At 39.8% G+C, this 19,997-nt stretch overlaps 4 protein-coding genes across 4 annotated transcripts; 3 read left to right on the forward strand and 1 right to left on the reverse strand.

Moving 5' to 3' along the window:
• Positions 1-2,040: 2,040 nt before the first annotated feature.
• On the forward strand, positions 2,041-7,247 carry dnase2b (deoxyribonuclease II beta). Its single transcript, XM_072389434.1, has 6 exons — positions 2,041-2,264; positions 2,352-2,526; positions 3,123-3,201; positions 3,895-4,056; positions 5,222-5,419; positions 6,158-7,247. Exons 1-6 carry the CDS (start codon positions 2,155-2,157, stop codon positions 6,490-6,492), a joined length of 1,059 nt encoding a protein of 352 aa, XP_072245535.1. The 5' UTR covers positions 2,041-2,154; the 3' UTR covers positions 6,493-7,247.
• A 791-nt stretch (positions 7,248-8,038) lies between these two features.
• Positions 8,039-11,081, forward strand: LOC140311849 (deoxyribonuclease-2-alpha-like). Its single transcript, XM_072389435.1, has 7 exons — positions 8,039-8,174; positions 9,155-9,252; positions 9,369-9,531; positions 9,615-9,696; positions 9,784-9,942; positions 10,026-10,217; positions 10,649-11,081. The coding sequence occupies exons 1-7, from the start codon at positions 8,157-8,159 to the stop codon at positions 11,017-11,019; spliced, it is 1,083 nt and encodes a 360-aa protein (XP_072245536.1). The 5' UTR covers positions 8,039-8,156; the 3' UTR covers positions 11,020-11,081.
• A 2,810-nt stretch (positions 11,082-13,891) lies between these two features.
• rpf1 (ribosome production factor 1 homolog) lies at positions 13,892-18,010 on the forward strand. The gene is made up of 9 exons (XM_072389437.1): positions 13,892-14,234; positions 15,033-15,089; positions 15,207-15,287; positions 15,393-15,488; positions 15,715-15,868; positions 16,033-16,115; positions 16,468-16,649; positions 16,865-16,991; positions 17,222-18,010. The coding sequence occupies exons 1-9, from the start codon at positions 13,986-13,988 to the stop codon at positions 17,261-17,263; spliced, it is 1,071 nt and encodes a 356-aa protein (XP_072245538.1). The 5' UTR covers positions 13,892-13,985; the 3' UTR covers positions 17,264-18,010.
• Positions 17,845-19,692, reverse strand: LOC140311853 (guanine nucleotide-binding protein G(I)/G(S)/G(O) subunit gamma-5). The gene is made up of 3 exons (XM_072389438.1): positions 19,481-19,692; positions 19,186-19,337; positions 17,845-18,132 (listed from the first exon to the last, which is right to left on the reverse strand). Exons 1-2 carry the CDS (start codon positions 19,559-19,561, stop codon positions 19,212-19,214), a joined length of 207 nt encoding a protein of 68 aa, XP_072245539.1. The 5' UTR covers positions 19,562-19,692; the 3' UTR covers positions 17,845-18,132; positions 19,186-19,211.
• Positions 19,693-19,997: the final 305 nt, after the last annotated feature.

Below are 19,997 nucleotides of genomic sequence, written 5' to 3' on the forward strand. Positions count from 1 at the left end.
ACTGTGGAAATTGTCATGTATTTAACCTCTTCCCCCTAGAACCTCTTGCACTGGATCTGCCAGCATTTCAAACACAAACACGCATTTTCGTACATTCTTTTATGTATGACGCTTACTAACAAATAAAAAATTAGTGTTAATTTGCATTCTTCCTCAGTTCTTTTGCGGTGCATTTTGTGGACCTGCTTACAAGTTTTTGCAGGCATCTTTTATCCATGTTGTTCAGAGCAGCCTTACAGCTGCGGAGCTGTTACTGATGTGTTTCAGGTAGAAGTCTTTTTAAATAGATCACCTGAGGGGTAACTGATCAAATCAAACATCATTCACCAGATTTCCATAGGTTGGCAGCTTTTGGATTGTCAAATCCACCACACCATGTTTTCCTTTTCACTTCGATTAATTGTACTTTATCTGCACAAAAGGAGAATGTTCCACAAAGATAATCATTCACCCTGTATGAGCACGAAAGAAGAGATTTCTTTCGCTATTCCAATGTTACTGAGATCATTTGCACAAAGACTGTACTGTAGCACAGTGATACGCTTTAAGGTTAAATACCGTAAACGACAGAGCTCCATATTAAGGGAAAAAAGATTGTTAATTTAATTTAAAAACAGAATCCAGAATGGGCTAGTGTAGAAAAACTGGACTAAATCATTTAACGGGGAAAATATCGATGAATATAATCACCCTCATCTGGACTAAATGCAAAGAAAAGAAATCCTCACCAATTTTACATATGAATGTTTTTATTTCTGTAAGCTGGACTTGAAGTTGTTATTCAAAGAAATTGATGTTAATATGCTGACATTGTTATTGTTGTGAGGTCCAGGGAGTGACGCTGCTGGAGCTCAGTTGTGTTTGTTGTATTTCAGTTTGCTTTGCGCCACTAAAAGTGTTTTTGCAGTAAAACCATATGACTGCGGAACAGGAAACTTCAGAGCGTTGGAAACTCCTAGTTTCTCCCCCATTGCTGGGACCAAAAACCTAATGTACTTCATCACTGGGTGGTGCTACAATAATCAAGTTTTTCTGCAATTAATTCAAAAGCAGCTTCACTCACAGGCAACGTCGCCGCTCTTCTCTCAGTTTGTCATATCGCTACGTTCTCTTCATTTTCCTCAAACCCATTTTAGACGTCATATCAGAAGTGATTGGATCAAAACTATCTGGAGATTATCTGATGGATTTGCTCATCTTGAACTCCTAAAAAAAAAAAACATGCTATAAGCAGTTTTGTGTTTACCTTTTCTGTCTTTAACAGATGTCCAAATTTGGAAAAATGCTTCTAGATGCGAGATCAACGACAGACTGAGATGAAAATGATAACTGAGGTGTCTTGAAAGGCACAGAACTGGTTTACACAATATAGGAACAATTGAAATGGGCATGGTTTGTTTAAACAATTTCAGATTTGGAGACAGTTCACCATCCTCTAACTTAAATAATTCACAGTATATATACACACAAGAAATGCTGATTATGGTTATATTTGAGATTTTCCTGAATAAGTCATGTTGCATTAGGAAGTCATATCAAACAAAACATTTGAAGACATTCTTATGTTGTCTGTTTAACCATCTTACAGTCCACGTTTAGTGTTCTGAAACACAGATAAGTGACCGCACGACTTATTCAGTTTAGTATGATTTTCAGTTCTAAAACATGGCTCCTATTCAATCGTTCAACTAAAACTGTTCAAATGAAAATATTTGATCACGGCTTTCTGGCGGTTAAATTGGTGAGATGATCTTTTTTCACCCAAACGATTTTCACTTCAGTGATTTGCGTCCTCGTTGCTGATTATAAAAGATGACTGTGGTTGTGCTGAGAAGGTCCAACAGTTGATGTTTGAAAAAAAAAAAAAAACAACAACTGTGCTGTAAAATGCACACTCACACAAAATTAAAAAAAAGTGGATAAATAAAGGTAGATGTGGTCATGAGTCCACATTTAAATGACTTCACTTACACATTTGCTACTTTTGCTATTTCCCTGTCATGTGACGACGTCTCATGACTTCCTGTTTTGCATGTCCAAGCAGCTGTGCTGTATTCACTTTCTAAGTCATTCAACCATAAATCGCACTACCTCTAAACAGATAGAGTAGTTCGTCCTCTGCCGTGTTCGCATCAGCCATACGAGTTGATCAGGATGGCCACACTCTTCACTTTGTGCTTCCACATTGCAAACACACTGCTGTGTTTCATGGTGTGTAGAGCAGACATTTCCTGTAGAAATGAAGCCGGTGAACCAGTTGATTGGTGAGTTGATGTATTACATAACAGCACAATAGTTGAACCGCTGAGGTTTCAGTTACGGTGTTTTTATTGTGTCTCCCTCTCTTCCAGGTTTATCATCTACAAACTGCCCAGGTATAGGATCGGTGAGGTTGGCAGTGGGGTGGAGTACATGTACCTGGACTCATCAGTAGGGAGTTGGCAGATGAGTAAATTCATGGTTAACAGCAGCCAAGGAGCCATAGGCAACACCCTCAATCAGCTGTACATGGGAAAGACCTACATGGTGAGATCATGTCCATGTTGTTCATGTGGGTCTCATACACGGATCCCTGAGTGAGACCCTTGTTTCTGTAATGAGATGTTTACTGAGTTGGCTTTTCTTCATTTCCTATATGGAACTAAGTTAAAGTGAAGCTGGACATTAATTATCTTTCCCAAGCAGATGAAGCTGAAAATAATGATTATATTTTAGCTTTTGGCTCTGATCTCCAGCAACTAGAGAGTAAACAAGACCAAACAACTGATTAAACATGATGGGGAAATGGTTAACTTTGTTACAAGTGCAGCAAATGTGACAAAACAACCATCAGCAGTTTAGTATAATACAAAATTGAAAAAAAAGTAAAAAAAACTTACCCATATTTATAGAAAATAATCCAAGCTGATCTATATCTACCCATATAATTTGTTTAACTTGTTCAAACGGCCCCGGTTTTGTCTCTTTGTGTCACTTTCCCCTTAAAGGTTTCACAGCATTTTCTTGTAAGAGTTAAGAATTAAGCCTCTCATCCTTCAAATGAAACAAAACGATAGGAACAAATTCCCTGCCCAAAGGTGCGTTTCTCCAAATACGGTTTATGAAATAAGCTTTTCTTCCAGTCTAACAGCTCAGTCTACGCCCTCTACAATGATGGACCACCAGTCCTGAAATACATGCGAGAATATGGACACACGAAAGGTACAGTGAATTAGAAAAAGAAATCACGTCTATATTAGAATAAATTGTTTTTGTTCGAGAGGCAGAAACACTCTATACCTTAAAATGTGCTCTTTATAAAGGTCAAAAACAGAACAGTAATTTTATGTCTGTGGCATATATGAAAAGATGCAAGCTGATTTAAGTTTGGAGGTTTTGTAGCTAACGTCATGTCGTCCCTTTAAGATTTACACAGGGGACAGAATGTTTATTTTTGGGGAGAGTGTGCCTGACAGTATCAGAAAACCTGTGTTGGATTCAAAAAAAGAGTTGCAGTGTCACGGTGACTGTAAAGTTTTAAAAAGTTTGTTGTATTTGTGACAAAAAATTTGCTTGAATGCTACAGTGCAGCAGTGCGAGTCATAATGATGTTGTGGCACTTTTTTGTGTGTGTGTGTGTGGTGTTTAGCATGGATCTTTTCCAGGCTGATAGTCCAGCCGTGCAGTGCTACCGTATGATTCGGCAAGAAAGAGCAGATCAATATGGTCAGGGGGGAGGAAACGGCCAAAGAGCATCAGCCTGATAACCGCTGTTGACTTTAGAGTTACCAACCACTCTGACACAACTTTGATGGAAATTTGTGAGAGCATCCGTGCTGCTTTGCATGTGTGTTGTATGTGTGTGTGTTCTAACAGACCTTTGTGCATAAAGGGTTGTTTGTGTGCATCCTGTAGGGGTTCTGCTCTTTGACCACTCCCAAGGTTTCTGGATGTCGCACAGTATTCCCCATTTCCCTTCATTCCCTGAGAAGGGCTACTTGTACCCCTCCTCTGGCAAACTTAACGGTCAAACTGCCCTGTGTGTGACCTACCAGTATGCACAGTTCCTCCGTATAGGTGAGTGAATGCTAAGTTCGACATTTCTTACACGATAAGCCCTGTAAAATCCAGTCGAAAACCATTGCCAAGTGTATCTGATCAACACGAGTGCGGTCCAGACACGCTGAGAGTGTCCAGCAGTTCAATGATTGGGATCAAAGATGTTTAGAAGATCTCTGGTCCCTCTCAAATCAAATCAAATTTTATTTATATGGCAAATTGCATACTTTAAAAGCAACACAAAGTGCCTCACAGAGGCTAAAAACAACAATGATAAAACATACCAACCCTCCCACCCCCATAAATACCCAGAGAGACACAGAGACACGCACACACATATGCACACACAAACACACAAGCTCAGACCCACTGCACCTATTTGAGAGAGACATGGCCGGGCACCGAGGAAAAAGCCACCCTTAGGGGCTGACCACACTGAGAGGGTTCCCGGCCCATGAGTACAAGGAACGCCGCCACAGAGACAGTCCCCGACCCGGGCAAACAAGAGGCCCCACACCAAGGTGCGGAGCCCTCCAGCCACCCGGGCCAAAGCAGTCCACAGGACAGCAGCCCCGTCAGTGGACCAAAAGCAGCACCCAGGGCGGTAGGCCCCCATGGAGCTAAAAACTGAAAGACTAAAAGATTAAAATAAATAAAAATAAAAAGGTGTAAAATGAACAAAATAGATAAAATCCTTTTCAGCTCTTATAGTTAAAATGTCTAACTACAACATGGAGTTAAAACATATGATTAAAATAATATAGAACAAAATTTAAAGTATAAAGAATAAAGGAAATCAAATAAAAGCCTGATTAAAAAGGTGAGTCTTGAGCCTCTTTTTAAAAAGAGTTGGTCTGACTCAGACTCAGTTGGTCTGCTGTGTTTTGTTTTGCTAATGGAGCATCTGACATACATAAAGCCTTTGATTACATAATAACTGTTTTGCTGAGAAGAAAATGTTTTCAAAATTTCAGCTGAATGTGGAAAGGCATTTATAATGACGGCAGTTTGATTGAGCCGATGCACAATATTACCACATTTGACATCTATATATGAGAAAAGTAGTTACTCGGATAATGTCCAACATTTAGATATAAGCTCAAATGTTCTTTCTGGCTATAAAGAATGTTTTCTGTTTAGTTGTCGAACACACAGCATCTGTTCTCTCTCTGCTGTCCTGCAGCGAAGCAGTTGGTCTATCTGTACCCACGTTTCTATAACTGCTCTGTCCCCACCGCGTTCTTGGCCGACCTGCCACAGCTGGCCCAGCTGTGTGAGGGCTCCAAACCACCGCTGGCCTCCAACAGGAGGACGGAGCAGCTTTTTTCTCTCCAGGGGAACAAGTTTGCCAGTTTTGTCAAATCTGAACACTTTGTGGATGGTAAGTGTTACTCATGTACTGTTGGTCATTTACACTTTACACTGGCTTTCTTGCCATTTAGTTGCTTGCTGTGGACTCTGCAAAACTTCTCTCGTTTGCTGGTTTTGGGTTTTTCTCTTGTTTGACACATGGGCTCATTATCAGGTGCAGACACACCATCATCTTAAAACACTGAACACACCCGACTCAGTATTCCATCCATTTTCTACACCCTTTCAATCCAGCTTAGGATCAGGCTGGAGCCTATCCCATCTGTCATTGGGCGAGAAGTGGGGTACACCCTGGACAGGTCGCCAGTCCATCTCAGGGCCACACAGAGACAAAACAACCATGCACGGTCACACTCTCTCCTAGGGTCAATTTAGAGACACCGGTTAACCTGACATGCATGTTTTTGGACGGTGGGAGGAAGCAGCAGTACCCGGCTCAGTATTTCCTACTCGAATTGTTTTTGACTTGTGACCATTTACAATGCGGCAGGGTCTTCTTTTACCCATTTTGAGCACAAATGTGGACAATGGCAGCAGTAAATTTTCCTTTATTTTATTGGTGTGCTAATTGCTAAGTTACTTTAAGAGAGTTGTGTTTGTACAGTAAAGGTTTTTGTGGCTCATTTTCATATTATTTGGAATATCAAACCTAATCAAGAGCAGTATGAAGACCCAAATTATGTTCCGTAAGTTGAACTCTTTAAATCATCTTGCATTTCAACTAACCAGCTCATTGGAATTCATTCAGATATCTACACAGGCTGGGTGGCTCAGGCCCTGAATGCCGACCTTCTCGTGGAGTCTTGGCAGACACAAGGCCACGAGCTGCCCTCCAACTGCTCGCTGCCCAAACACGCCATGAACATCAAGAGGATTCAGCTTCCGACATCCATCCTGTTCCACTCACATTATGACCACTCAAAGTGGTGCGTGTCTCAAGCTTATGAGGACCAGGTGACCTGCCTGGGGGATCTGAACAGGGAGAGGGCCCAGCTGTGGCGTGGCGGGGGCCTCATCTGCTCCTACAACCCAGTGATTTACAAGGCTTTCAGACAGGCGGTGGATTGGTACATCGGCTGCTGAGCGAGACAGAATGACAGGATGACTGGAATGATCAGGTTTGAATCTGGAATTTGCGGCACCAAATAAGAAGATGTAGAGTTGCTGTAGAGTTAAAGCAGCTTACATGCAATCGTCGGCACGAAACAAACAAATTCCCCTGAAAACCAACAGCAGCAACAGATGTTGTAACACACCGCTTCTATGATAGCTACATATTTATTTGAACCCTAATTGAGTACAATGTTTTGACAAACTTACATTCTAGTAAATTTTACTCACATTTATTGTATGTTTTAGTTGGAAATTTCAAACATGTGCCTTTATTGGGCCAAACATTTTTGCTGTACTAGAAGAGAATTGCGACATTTTAATGAAATGTTGAGTTTTACAGTATGTAGTACATGTATTTCTCTGAGTCTGTGATTCTCAACCTTTTCAAGACATTACACAGTCGAGTGAAACTACCTTCCCTTTACCTGCCCTTCCCTGTAAAAGTCTTGAGCATGCACACTTTGACACTCAATAAGATCTGTTCTATCTCAAATTATATCACTAGCACAGAAAATGTAATACTACACATATGTAATTGTATGTCATTTGTTTTCCACAACTCCAGAAATGATCTCCTCACCCCTCAGTTGAGAATCCCTGCTGTTACTGGTAGATGAATGCAAAGACTTACCACAGAGTTTTAAATCATCCTGTTCATATTAAAAGGCTGAAATAGTACAATGTGCTGCTTTTTTCTTTTTACTTATAGTACTTATAGTTTAAGCATTGGCATAAGTTCATACTACTACAAATCAATCGTGTCAAATTAATGCAGATGCAAGAAACAGATGTTTCAATGGCTCCCAGTTTTTATTTTATGATGGTTTGGGAGATTTAAGCAGTATTTATTGCCCTGGGGTAAACAGTGTCACCTTGTGGCCAGACGACTATAGTCATATTGAGTATTATTGTATCTCATTGGCTTGTTTTAATACATTTATTGAGTATCGCAGTTATTTTAGTCTGTGCCATCTTATTGTCCACAGGACTCTGACTGACCTCTGATCCAACTGTCCTACTACACCATGTTTCACTGTGACCCTGCGTGTTCTCAGCCTCGCTTCAGATGCTGTGCTCATATAAAACTGAAGCAGAGATACAACAGAAGAGTGACACAGTTGTGGTGGGATGTACAGTGAATCTTACTACAGACGATTAAGAATGATTGTGCTCTCACAGTCTATGTGTTGAAACTGGTTAAATGAGCAGAGACAAAGAGAAGTAGTATGTTTTGCATGCCAGCACAGTGACTTATCCAGTGGATGCTTAAAGGGATTTCAGTGACGGTTTGTGCTCCTCTGTGTTGTAATGGCAAGGAAGTGTCTGACGGGTGCAGTAATTCAGAGTGTGTCAAATGCTGTTTCACTTTCATAACTTGTTCTTACAAATAAACATGCCTGTTCCTGCACATTCAAGTCAAACTTCTTTCTTCTGGGCTCAAATAGCAGGTCGTACCCCCCCACAGTGGCAACAGGAATGTCAGCAGGCAAGTTCAAAAGTAAAAGACTTCATTCATTGATAGTACCGGTTTTGAATGAGGAAGCAGCTGATATAAAGAAAGGAGACGTGGGCGTGAGTTCCATTTAAGAGTGGCAAAAGCAGGTTTGCTTGTAGAACAGAGAGCTGGACGGGAAATGAAGATGGATGGACACGTAAGTAAAATGCTTAAAACGCTATACAAAAAAATAAGAGTTACTCATCTGAGGTTGTGTAGGGCTTAATATTTTAGTTTAAAAACCTTTGTATTAGAAGGCAACTTGAACACAATGGTCACAGTACTGCACTGAGTACAAATACAGTGTAATACAGAGTGTTTGTAAAAGATTGTTACATGAAGCTTTGAATTTAAAATATGTGATTATATGTTTTACCTTCATTCCAGTCTGCCAACAGATGAATGCATAGGCTTTAATGAAGTGTAAATACATACACTGGCCTACAGTGTAAAATAATTAATGATTAGAACAGAAGTAATCTAGGAATCTGAGCATTGTTTGTACACTTCTCTTCTGCAAAGTTTGAAAGCATGTCCTCTTATCTGACAAATGTTAAGTTTGGCTTGTAAATATGCTCTTGAATATGGAAGTGGTTGTGCATTTGTCCAGGAAGTGGTTTAATGATGAGGCAGAATTCATACAGGCTACTTATAATACATTATGTGTTATTCTTATCCCTAAACTTTGAATATGAGGTGCAGTGTTTCTCTTTACTATTAGCAACTAACAAAAACAATCTAAGTTGATTTTAAATTAAATTAAGATCAGCATAATCTTAATTTGATTTTGTATTGCAAAAGAATACAAAAGAATTATGGTTTCACTCCATATTTCTCCCCTGATCATTCTCACACCCCTTCGATACCTTACTGGAGCATCCAGAATTTCTGTTCAAAATTAAACTACACATTTAGGAACTGACGCTTTCTAGTTTTACTCACAAAACTGAAAGCTAAAATGTGTTATATTTATAGTATCCTGCCCAAAGGCAACAGTGCTGTGGTCTTACTGAAAGTTCAATAGATATACAGTAGTCCACGACACTGCCAGTAAGACCACCTGCATCATATGAAAAGAAATAAGGACTGCCTTCTTTTACTTGTTTATTCTGATGTGAATATGTTTGATTGTTTCAGACAACGTTAATGAGAGTCCTCTTAAGTGTGGTGATCCTTTCTGAAGGGTGTCGTTCAGACGTGAGATGCAGGAATGACAAAGGACAAGAGGTTGACTGGTTGGTGCAGATTTTGAGTTGTGGCGGTGTTTATTTTCATCATCTACGGACTGTTTTAGCTGAATAAATTTAAAAAAAAAGAAAATTGTACAATCATTTTTCCTCCCCACCATTAGGTTTATCTTATACAAGCTACCCAGAAGAGATAATGACGGCTTGACATATTTCTACATGGATGAGCACACAGATGGGTGGAAACGCAGCAAAGAGAAAATCAATAGTAAATCTGGCTCAGTGGCAAACACACTGAAACCTCTTCTTGACTTCTATGACAGAAAGGTAATATATGAAAGAATAAATGGCTCTCTTTTGACACGGATACAAATTCAGAGTTTTGTTTGTTGTTTTTATGTTTATTTCAGACGGAGGGCTTCGGGTTCTTGCTCTACAACGATCAGCCTCCAAATCAAAAGACAGTGTCAGCTTCATTTGGCCACAGTAAAGGTGGGCGCAACAATGTTCAGCGGGAATACGCAAAAAAGTCTGACAAATCCAAATGTAACAGGCTCATGCTTTTTCTTTTTCCTGAAGGGGTTGTGATGTTGGACAAAAAAACTGGAGTGTGGCTTTCACACAGTACACCGAAATTTCCAACATTTCAAAGCAAAGACTTCTGGCCAGACAGTGGAAACGCTAATGCTCAAACATTTCTTTGTGTTACTTTTGCCTATGAAAAGTTCAAACACATAGGTAGGTTAACTGTTTTGGCTATTATTCTGTGTGACAATACATTTGTATACGTGTGTATATCAGGCAAATTTTTTTCTTTGCAGGATTGCAGCTGAAGTACATCCATGCCTACTCATATGACTCTGACCTCCCACCATTTTTTCATGAAGAGTTAAAGTGTGTAGCACAGCGAAGCTGCTACCCAAAAAGGGAACCTTGGTTTAATGTGCTGAATTTGACCTCCATGGGGAATCGCGTTTTCCTCAGCTTTGCAAAATACACACGATTTGGTGATGGTGAGTGTGTGGAGTTAAGATTCAGCAGTGAAAAATGCAATAAATAAATAGACAAATAGAAATCCTGTTACTGTCTGCTGAATAAGGCAAGAATACAACAGTTTTTGCTTTGAAAACTACGGCAACTGGTCCTCTCGCTGTTCCTTATGCTTTCAATATCAAAAGCAGAAGAGGTGGGGATGTAACACAGTGGTAAACGTTCCTCATTCAAATTTTTTTTACAGTTAGTCAAAGAATTTTAATTATATTTTATATGCTTTTTATACACATTTTACACAGCAGTCCAATTTAATTTTACTATGAGGACAGAACTGATAACGTGTGTTGACAAAATAGACATTTTATGAAGGTGTACTCTTAAGCAGTCCCTATAAAATGGCAGTTATCAGTGTTGTTTTTTTTTTCCCTGTTTTGATTTCCCTGAACTGTAGATCTTTACTCCGGCCTTATCACAAACAATATGCCACAGGACCTGTTTGCTAAGAGTTGGGGAAAGATGCGTGAACCTCTGCCCTCTAACTGCAGCTCCAGCATCCCTCATCACGTCTACAATGTGCAGGAAGTAAAACTCCCTCTGCAGAAGCCCTTCAATACCACGATGGATCACTCCAAGTGGTGTGTGACTTCAGCTGGTGACTGGACCTGCATCGCTGATATGAACAGAGAGAGGAGCCAGATGGGCAGAGGTGGGGGAGCAATATGCATTCAAGACCCTATTGTGGTGAACTCTTTCAGGGCATTGATCTCAAAGTATGAAGACTGTAGAAAGCCACACGACGCTGCTAAAAGAAGAGAGCTATAAAGGCTAAACATTAGTTTAACTGTAAAGAGAAAAAGCTGAACAAGCAAATGGTGAAATACGAGACCGAGGACAGTGGTGCATCTTTTATTTTTCTGTTTTTCGATCATTTACCGTCTGTGCAAAGATTTTTATTTATTTATTTATTTTTACAGGTCAGAATATATTCCCCATGCACACATAATGACAATGATATAGTTTATTTGTTTTTAACCTTTTATCATTAATAAGATAAAGTGCTTCAGAATTAACAAACATAGACAAAACAATCAGAATGCAGATATCTAATAGATATCTAAAACAGAACAAACATTTACTGCAAGCCAAATGTAAGAACTCGTTGCTGAAGTTATACTTTCTGAATGCAACAGTTTAACAAGTAAAGGTGCCCTTTTAGGTTTTTAGTTTTTAGTTTTATTTTGTCAAATGACTGGTCGAAACTCAGAGGGCTACAACTGTAAGTACAGCATGGCATTTATTAGAAATAAATCTATATTGCACCCATTCAGCATAGATTCAGGACTCACCGAGTGATTAGTGAGTGTTTTTCTTTAGTAAGAGCAGAGGTAAAAGCAAGAGGTTTCCCACAATCAATGAAATGTTGCAATAAAGAGACAATTAAAGAGAATGATAAGGAGACAGCTGAATGATGATGTTGAAATAGTAGTTTTTTAAGTTGTTTTTTTTCCCTTTTTAATTAAACAAAACCTAAATGCTTTATTTGATATTATATGAACATTTTTATATTATTTCTCTCATACATTATATGTCAATGTGACACTCACTGGAGTAATTTATACTTCATCAGAAAGAAATATTGTACAATTTTAAAAATAATCTGTTTTATTACATTTTTCTCACTTTAGGATATTCAGACCTCATTTGAACTGAGCCTTTTAAGATGTAAACACTTGTGTACTTTTCCTTTTATGAAGTTTTTTGTCCTCACGTATTTTAACTTGTGTATTTTTGTGCATCACCTGGCAGTTTATGTTTTGTATGGCTTCCTATATGAGCTTGCCTTTTTTATTTAAAGGCCAAGTGGAAGTGAAATATACTAAATCTGTACGGAAACAAGTCATTAATAAACTAAGCAACACACACAGGCCGCTTCCAGTTATTCAGAGCACAACATGGCATGGCCCGGTGTTTAAAAATAACTCGATGTGTTCCATGAATAAAGGTATGCTTTGTGTGAAACGTAGCCTATGATGAGCTTTTTGTTTAAATGCAAAACCTTCAGAATGAAACTAAAATGACCAGGGCAGTTAAGTTAAAGTTTCTCTGAATACAGTGTGTTTTCCTGTTACGTTGGACATTACTGGACATTTTTCAGTCCTGTAAACCTCCCATTCGTTCTAAGGAAATGTCACTGGCTAAACTTCCTGCTCCTGTTCCTTTATTTTTGACGAAAAGGTTCACTTATTGACACATATTGGTCTTATTGCATTATCTGGAGTTGAGGATTCACAAGGTGGCTTCCTTATTCAGTAATACATCCGGACTTTGGGACACTTTAAAGATCTGTATCTCCTCAGTTCGAGTCACTGTTATAATCAAATTATTCCAACTTCAATATGACATCAAAATATATGCTGCTTAACAGTTACAAACAGGTACAGCTCCAACATCATCAAGAACATCAGCAGGTTAAGAGATTATAATTGTACATGTAGATAAATGACTCCCTTTTTATTTCAGTATGATAATGTGTGGTTGCTTGTGTGGTATGATAAAAGTGGCAAAATTCTTATTTAATGTTTTGAATTATTTTTCAAATATGCTTTTCACCTGTGAATTGCAGGACTGACAAAGCTCAACAAATTTTAGAGTGACACTAACAAATTTAGACACGCATGTTATTGCTGACTCATAGCTTCGTACATATAATGAACTTCAGATAGTTTTATTTTCAGTTTCCTCGCTGTGTAAAAACTGCAGGTATCTGTTTCTGCGATAGTCACTATATCTAATTACAAAATAATTAAATGCAGTTTGCCTTTTTGTACCACTATGGCACATATTATAAGAAAGAAAGCTTGCAATTATAAGTACTGAAGGATGTAATAATTAGTATTGAAGGATGTATGTCACGGTACCACTGCAACACAGTCTGACCTCCAGTATGCTATTTATTCATTTACTTTCTTTTGAAATCATTTATCCATTTATTGTAAATTAAAAGCTTTGGATGCACGCTCAATAATGATCAAGCTCCAAATTCCTGCAGTACTGCATCACTTTTCTCGCAACATGGACACAGTTGTGGTCCATTTTTTATTTTGCAAGCTCTAATAGGGCTCTAATCTTAGTGTTGGCTTGGTCTGTGATTTCTGTTTAATACAAATTTTCTTGGTTACTCGTATTTTGCTCTGCCATGCTCCACCGTGAACCAAAATGAACTAAACGTCTCCACGGTTTTTTAAGGAGATGTTAAGCATTTATCTAGATGTAGTTTACAATTTGAACCACTAGATGTCCCCCCATCCTCTATACTGGATATTTAATTAGCCCCGAGTTCTTTCTTTCTTTGTTTTGAAAGCAAAAACATATTACAACTAAAGACGTTACTGTTCACTGCTTGATAATAATTTGCTAATTAGATGCGCAAAAACACATAATTTAGCACTCAAAGAGTGCAAGCTACAATAAAAACGGAAATATAAATGTGTAGGAGAGTCCTACATCTCTTTATCTCTGTTGTACTTCAGCAGTATTTCCAGTAAGATGCATAGAAAAGTGTGTGCATGTACAAATATTGAACACTTTAATCCATAACTTTAAGTGCTAACTTTAACATTTAAAGCGTTAAATTTTAAAACGCCTAGTGGCCTCCCCGCCACTAGGGGTCCCACACTTTCATCGCCTGCCTCTTCCAGCTCAACTCAGGATGTGAAGTCGCACGGACAGACATCCTGCGCCACACACACACGTGAGAAAACAGTCCAAAAACAGACAGCTGAGACAAGATGGACATTACAGAAGTTCCCACGAGCCAAGACAGCAAAGGTATTAAAAAGAAGAACAAGAAGCCAATGAAGAAGAGCGCGGCTCAGGAGGGAAACAACGAGGGCGGCGGAGTGGAGGAGAAGAAGGAGGAGAAGATGGAGAAGAGCGAGTCAGCGCCTGCGTTTCCCCCCACCTTCAGTGTGTCCGAAATCAAGAACAAACAACGAAGGCATTTTATGTTCATGAAACTCAAACAGGAGAAAAGAAAGGTAAATCTAATGACCGCATTATTATACCAGGTTGAACAGACATTTTATTAAGATATCTAGTCTGTTGAAGTAAAGCAGCTCAGCTCATGTGCTTGAGTACTGCACACTTTCTTAAATGTCTTCACTTTATCCCACTTTTGTCAATCAATGTTTCTGTTTCATTAGGAAGTATTGTACGTTACAACATTTATCTGATGATTTGGACCTTGAAACCACGCATGATATAATTGAAATGAATTAATATGTTATTATACTCGCCATTACATAAAATGCGTGTCTGAATGACGTTGTGTAAACGCAGTGTGTTTTAATGTTACTGCATACTTATAATCCCGTAGTATAACCTAGAAATATGGTACTGACGGACTGCTTTTTTTTTTGCGTTTCTTGACTTTAAGTGTATTTAGTTGGCAGTACATAGACCTTTTAACTTAAGCGAGGTTTGAAAAGTAGGAGTTTGCAACAAGTGTTCTTGGACTGTGCTCTTGTTGCGAAGGTAAGCAGAACCACAAGTGTTACTGATGTTAATGTTAACTATTCTTTTCATTTGACTTGACACAAAGAAATCCCTGTGTTAAGAATGCAACTATGGAAAAATCAGGTGAGGCACGAGCACAAAGGTGGTGCAAAGGCTGATAGTTCATTCAGTTTTCAATCATGGCCGCACATTCAGAGAAGCTTGTCTTTTTACTTGAAGATTTGTTTGTTCAGATCATTTTTGATTGGTACGGGTTACAAACACACCTCTCCTGGAATGTGTTTGTAACGTTGCATCGTTCCTCTGTCCGTCTCTTTCAGCAAAAGCTGCTGCTGAGGAAACAGAAGAAGAAAGAAAGACAAGCTTTAGGCGACAAGGTGAGTGTGTTTCTGCTCCAGGTGCATATTCCCATCCGTAACCACGGCAACAGTTGATGAAGTGTGTGTCCATTTAATCGGACATTCGTGACTTTGTTCATTCCGTCTCCGACGCAGGCGCCACCAAAGGAGGTCCCCAAGACGATAGAAAACCAGCGCGTGTTTGACGAGACAACAGTTGACCCACAAGACGAAGAGGTGTGGACTCTTTTTCAACTGATCTTTCCCAGATACTCTCATCTGATATTTATTCTTAGTTCTGCAGGGCTTTGTAGATTTTTGATGTGCGTGTTTCATATCCAGGTTGCGTTTGACGAAGGAACTGATGAGTTTTCTGCCTACTTCAACGGGCTGACAAATCCCAAAGTGCTGATCACAACATCAGACAGACCCAGAGGGGTGAGTGGCTGCTGTTTGTCCCTTTAATTAAAGATGCCACAATATGATTTACCGATATAGACTAATATAAGAATAAGGAAGGTGTGCATCAATGAAATCAGAAGACTTCTGGTGTTGTGGCATGATATTTTAAAGATGCCGTTCAGCTGAGGCAACACAGAAGAGTTTTCCCTGCGTTTTTCTTGCCGTTCGACACGGTAATTGTTGTATGATTCGTGTCTCGCAGAGGACGACGAGGTTTTGTGAGCAGCTGGCAACGGTGATCCCAGATGCCCACGTGTACTACAGAAGAGGTTTGGCTCTGAAGAGGATCATTCCTCAGTGTGTTGCCAGAAACTTCACCTACCTCATGGTCATCAACGAGGATCGCCAAGCGCCCAGTATCCTCACAGGCAGCTGTGCCAGGAGAGATGACAGTCTCATTAAGCCGGGACGTGTCATGATCACGTTAGATGAATCCCATTGATTAATGTAAAAAAAATCACACATATTTTGACTTGGTTCGCTGTTTTCCAACGTAAGCCTCCTTAACCGCTGCTTTAAGATGGTCTGGTTCTCTGTCACCTTCCCGACGGGCCGACCGCACACTTCAAAATCAGCAACGTTCGACTACGCAAAGAGATAAAGGCAAGTTAAACCACCTTTAGTGTGTCTTCTGCACCAATACCGATGCTGTATTTTGCAATCTTAACAAATTCTTGATGCCTCTCCACCCAGAATAATGCAACATGGTTGTTTTTGCATGATCTTGCTGACTTGCACTGATCTCATACCTCATCATCTCACATTGGTGGAGAAATGCAGTGTGATCCCTGTAGCAATAAAGTCGAAATTTCCTGAATTCACGTAGCGTTTTACTTGCACACGCAGACAATGAAAAGGGGTTTTCAGTTTCAAACTGCGGGAAGCAGAGAAACCGAATGATTTCAGCACCATCGCTGCATCCGGCCTCTAAGCGTTATTTTCGACTTTTCTGCAGAGACGAGGTAAAGATCCATCGGAACACTCTCCGGAGGTGATACTCAACAACTTCAGCACCCGCCTGGGACACAGCGTCGGTCGGCTGTTTGCCGCTCTCTTTCCGCAAAACCCTCAGTTTGTGGGCCGGCAGGTCGTCACCTTCCACAACCAGAGAGACTTCATCTTTTTCAGATTCCACAGGTGAGCAGCTTTACTCTTCAAGCCTTCATTTCAATCAACTATGTCATAGGAATATTCATTCACTTGGTATGGGTTTAAATGCAGATTTGTGTGCCCATTGATAAGTTACAGCTACACACAGGAGACCCAGTCTGAAAACCCCCCCGAGTGTTTTATGTGATATTTTAAAAGGGCTGAATAAACAACTTTTTTTTTTGTGTGTCATTATTTAAAAGGTACATCTTCAAAAATGAGAAGAAAGTTGGTATTCAGGAACTGGGACCACGCTTCACCCTCAAACTCAGATCTCTGCAGAAAGGCACCTTCGACTCCAAGTATGGAGAGTATGAATGGGTGCTGAAGGTGAGTCTGCTTCATGTCGAAGGAGTTGAAACCATTTCTGTTCGCAGACGTCAGCTTGTTAAGAGATGCATTCGTTTGCCAAGATCTAGACGTTGCAGTCTGTCTGCTGTCAGTTTCCGAGTATACAAACTTTTATCGAGTGCATTTAAGAAATAAAATGCTGCTTAAATTAACGAATTGCTGTATTGCACTTGGTTTGTAAAGTAAAATAATATATTTTGTGTTTTCAGCGCCACGAGATGGATGCCTGCAGACGGAAGTTCCAACTCTGAAATGGTCACCTCCCCTCCGGTCTGATGAGGCTGTCCTCATCCAATATCCAACTTACAACAACTAGATTTTTTTGTGGATGTGCGCAAATTGACTTTATAATATATCGCAGATTCTCAGAAGAAAGGCTGTGGAAACTGTAACATTGTTCATCCTTTTCCTTTTATGTTCTTTACCGCATTGTAGATGAGATCGTGTCATTGAAGAGTTGTACTTTCTCTGGGAAATGGTTTATATAAAGCTACATCCACAGAGCTTACAGCTGGAACATAGCCTGAGTCAAAGGTTAAAAGAGTTGGAGACACTCGAAATGATGCTTAAAAAAAAAAAAAGCCTCAGTACCGAGACTCGCCATGGCAACAGGTAAATGGAGAACTGAACCTCTATATTAGTCCAGTAGAGCTTGAAATATGAATGCCGGTGCATATCCTGATGTAGAGGTGCAGGGAAACGCGTCAGTAAAGATTGACTTTGGGAACCCGACAAGGCACGTTTATCCCGTTATTTTGTGCTTTTTAATACGACAACATTTTCAGTTACAAACAGAAATAAAAGTCTGAACGACTCAACGCCTGGAAGCAAGTTTAAAATGTGGAAATACCATTTATTGTTAATATGGCATGAAAAAAAAAAAAGGCACATGTGTTCATACGAGTTAGTTCTCTGTAAGAGGTTAAGACATTTCTTGTGCTACATAAGCACCAGGAAACATGTCTGAGATTTTACAAAGTCAAAGGTTATCCCAAAAACAAACAAAAAAAAAAGGCTTAAGTTAGTTGTTTGGCCCAAATTCCCTAAACGCTCCTGAGGGGATTCCAGTACATAATGCAGGATCCTGCAGCCCATTTTGACAAAGCATCCCGTCCAAAACCTGCAAAAAAAAATATATATATATTAAGCGCATTGGCATAAGCAAACAACATGATGCATTTTACTCAATAAAATGCCACATCACCTCAAAGCTTTTGATCTGTAGAACTTCAGATAACTCAGACAGAGTGTGAGGTTTTTTTTTTTCCCCTTTCCAGGGGCCTCTTGGTGGAATATTAGACCCGCTACTAAAAAGAATGCAAACTAAATCTACACTAATGTGAGATGGCCTCAATTAGTCACATTCCTTTCAGCTACAGCAGAAATTGTGGCTTTCTGCTTTGTATGCGCACATTTGGAAAGCACTTCTGTACTTTACTAGTTTCCCGTTCTTTGGTGCGGTGCTTTGTGTCGCAAGTGAAATTTCGATCCTTTAACTCCAGATTTGCAAACATCATATGCCTTTACACTAAAGTCAGAGACCAATCTCCTCAAGAGTTTGCATTTGATTGAATCACGGAGAAGCACCGTCGCCTCACAGCAAGAGGGTTGCGGGTTCGATCCCCGGCTGCGGCTTTTCTGTGTTGAGTTTGCATGTTCTCCCCGTGTATGTGTGAGTTCTCTCCGGTTTCTCCGGCTTCCTCCCACTGTCCAAAAGCATGCATGTTAGGTTAACTGGTGTCTCCAAATTGTCCCTAGGCGTTTGTCTCAGTGTGGCCCTTTGATGCACTGGCGACCAACGCACATTACATTAAACATCAGCATTGTGGGTTGTACTTTTGTATGGATACTCTATGTTAGTTTAGGCAGACTTTCAGATTCCCTTCCCTTCAGTGTGGAAAATGTTTTAGCATCTTTTTGGGGAAAATGTGCACCCTAACAAAATAAGATGTGGACGGACTGAGGTGGTGAATGGTGAACTAGTGAGCCATCTCCACAATTGGCTGGCAAATAATAATGCCACTTGTTGCCATAAAGAAGACTCTTTGTTGAGATCCACAAAGCAAGAGACACTGTTTGACTGAGCACTGGTGATGGAATCGTCGAGGTTGTAACAGGCAGGTGTGGACTGACGTTACTTGTAAAGAAGTGATGAGCTGCTTGTGGTACTCACAGCGGCGGAGGCTCGGCCTGTCGGTGCTATAGGAAGGAGCAAACTTTCTGCGGTCTGAACGGGTTGTTGCTGGACGACATGCCGGTGAGCAGAGGGTCCTGCTGGGCGTTCTGCAAGCAAAACTGCTGGAGGTCCGCTGCGGCCTGGGACACCTGTGGACAGCAACCAAGCCCTGGGAAGTTAGTTACTGCCAAGCTGCTATAAGCACGGTGCAGACTCGTTATTTAAACAAATGTAGAGAAGCCCCGTTATGAATGTGAAAGACATACGCCCTAGAAGAGAAACGAAGCGTTACCTTAACTCTGTTTATACCAGCTTCAAGACGTAACTGTTGGACAATTTTCTTCATCGCTACGATGTTGGATGGCCCAGACATTGTGGAGGATTGGAAGGACTTGAGGCGATAAATAATAAAACTTTGATAAAGAATTCCTTGTCGATAGCTAGCTCGCTAACTATCTTCTTCAACGAGTTTCCGGTTTTCTTTAAAGGAGTGTCGGAGTGCTGCCTTCACGTGATGTTCAGAAATTTGAACTTAATTGGTTCCTTTTTTAAGTATTTATTACTATTACGTTGACATTTGAATTTATTAAATACTTGTAAAAAATGTATTGTTTTTTTATTGTTTTTTTTATTTCACGGGTCAAAAATTGCTCTAAACTTCACATGTTTGCAAATGAGATTAAAATATGTGACAGAAACGAGAAGTGAACGGGTTTATTTTGGAATCTCAAAGTTGTTTTAGCAGTTCTACATAAAAAAAACTTATTTTCATTGCAAATCCAAAAGTTTTGTTTTCAAAGTCAAAAACA

This window comes from Leuresthes tenuis, unplaced genomic scaffold (assembly GCF_036924035.1).
Source record: "Leuresthes tenuis unplaced genomic scaffold, fLeuTen1.0.hap1 SCAF_7, whole genome shotgun sequence".
Classification (NCBI taxonomy): Eukaryota; Metazoa; Chordata; class Actinopteri; order Atheriniformes; family Atherinopsidae; genus Leuresthes; species Leuresthes tenuis.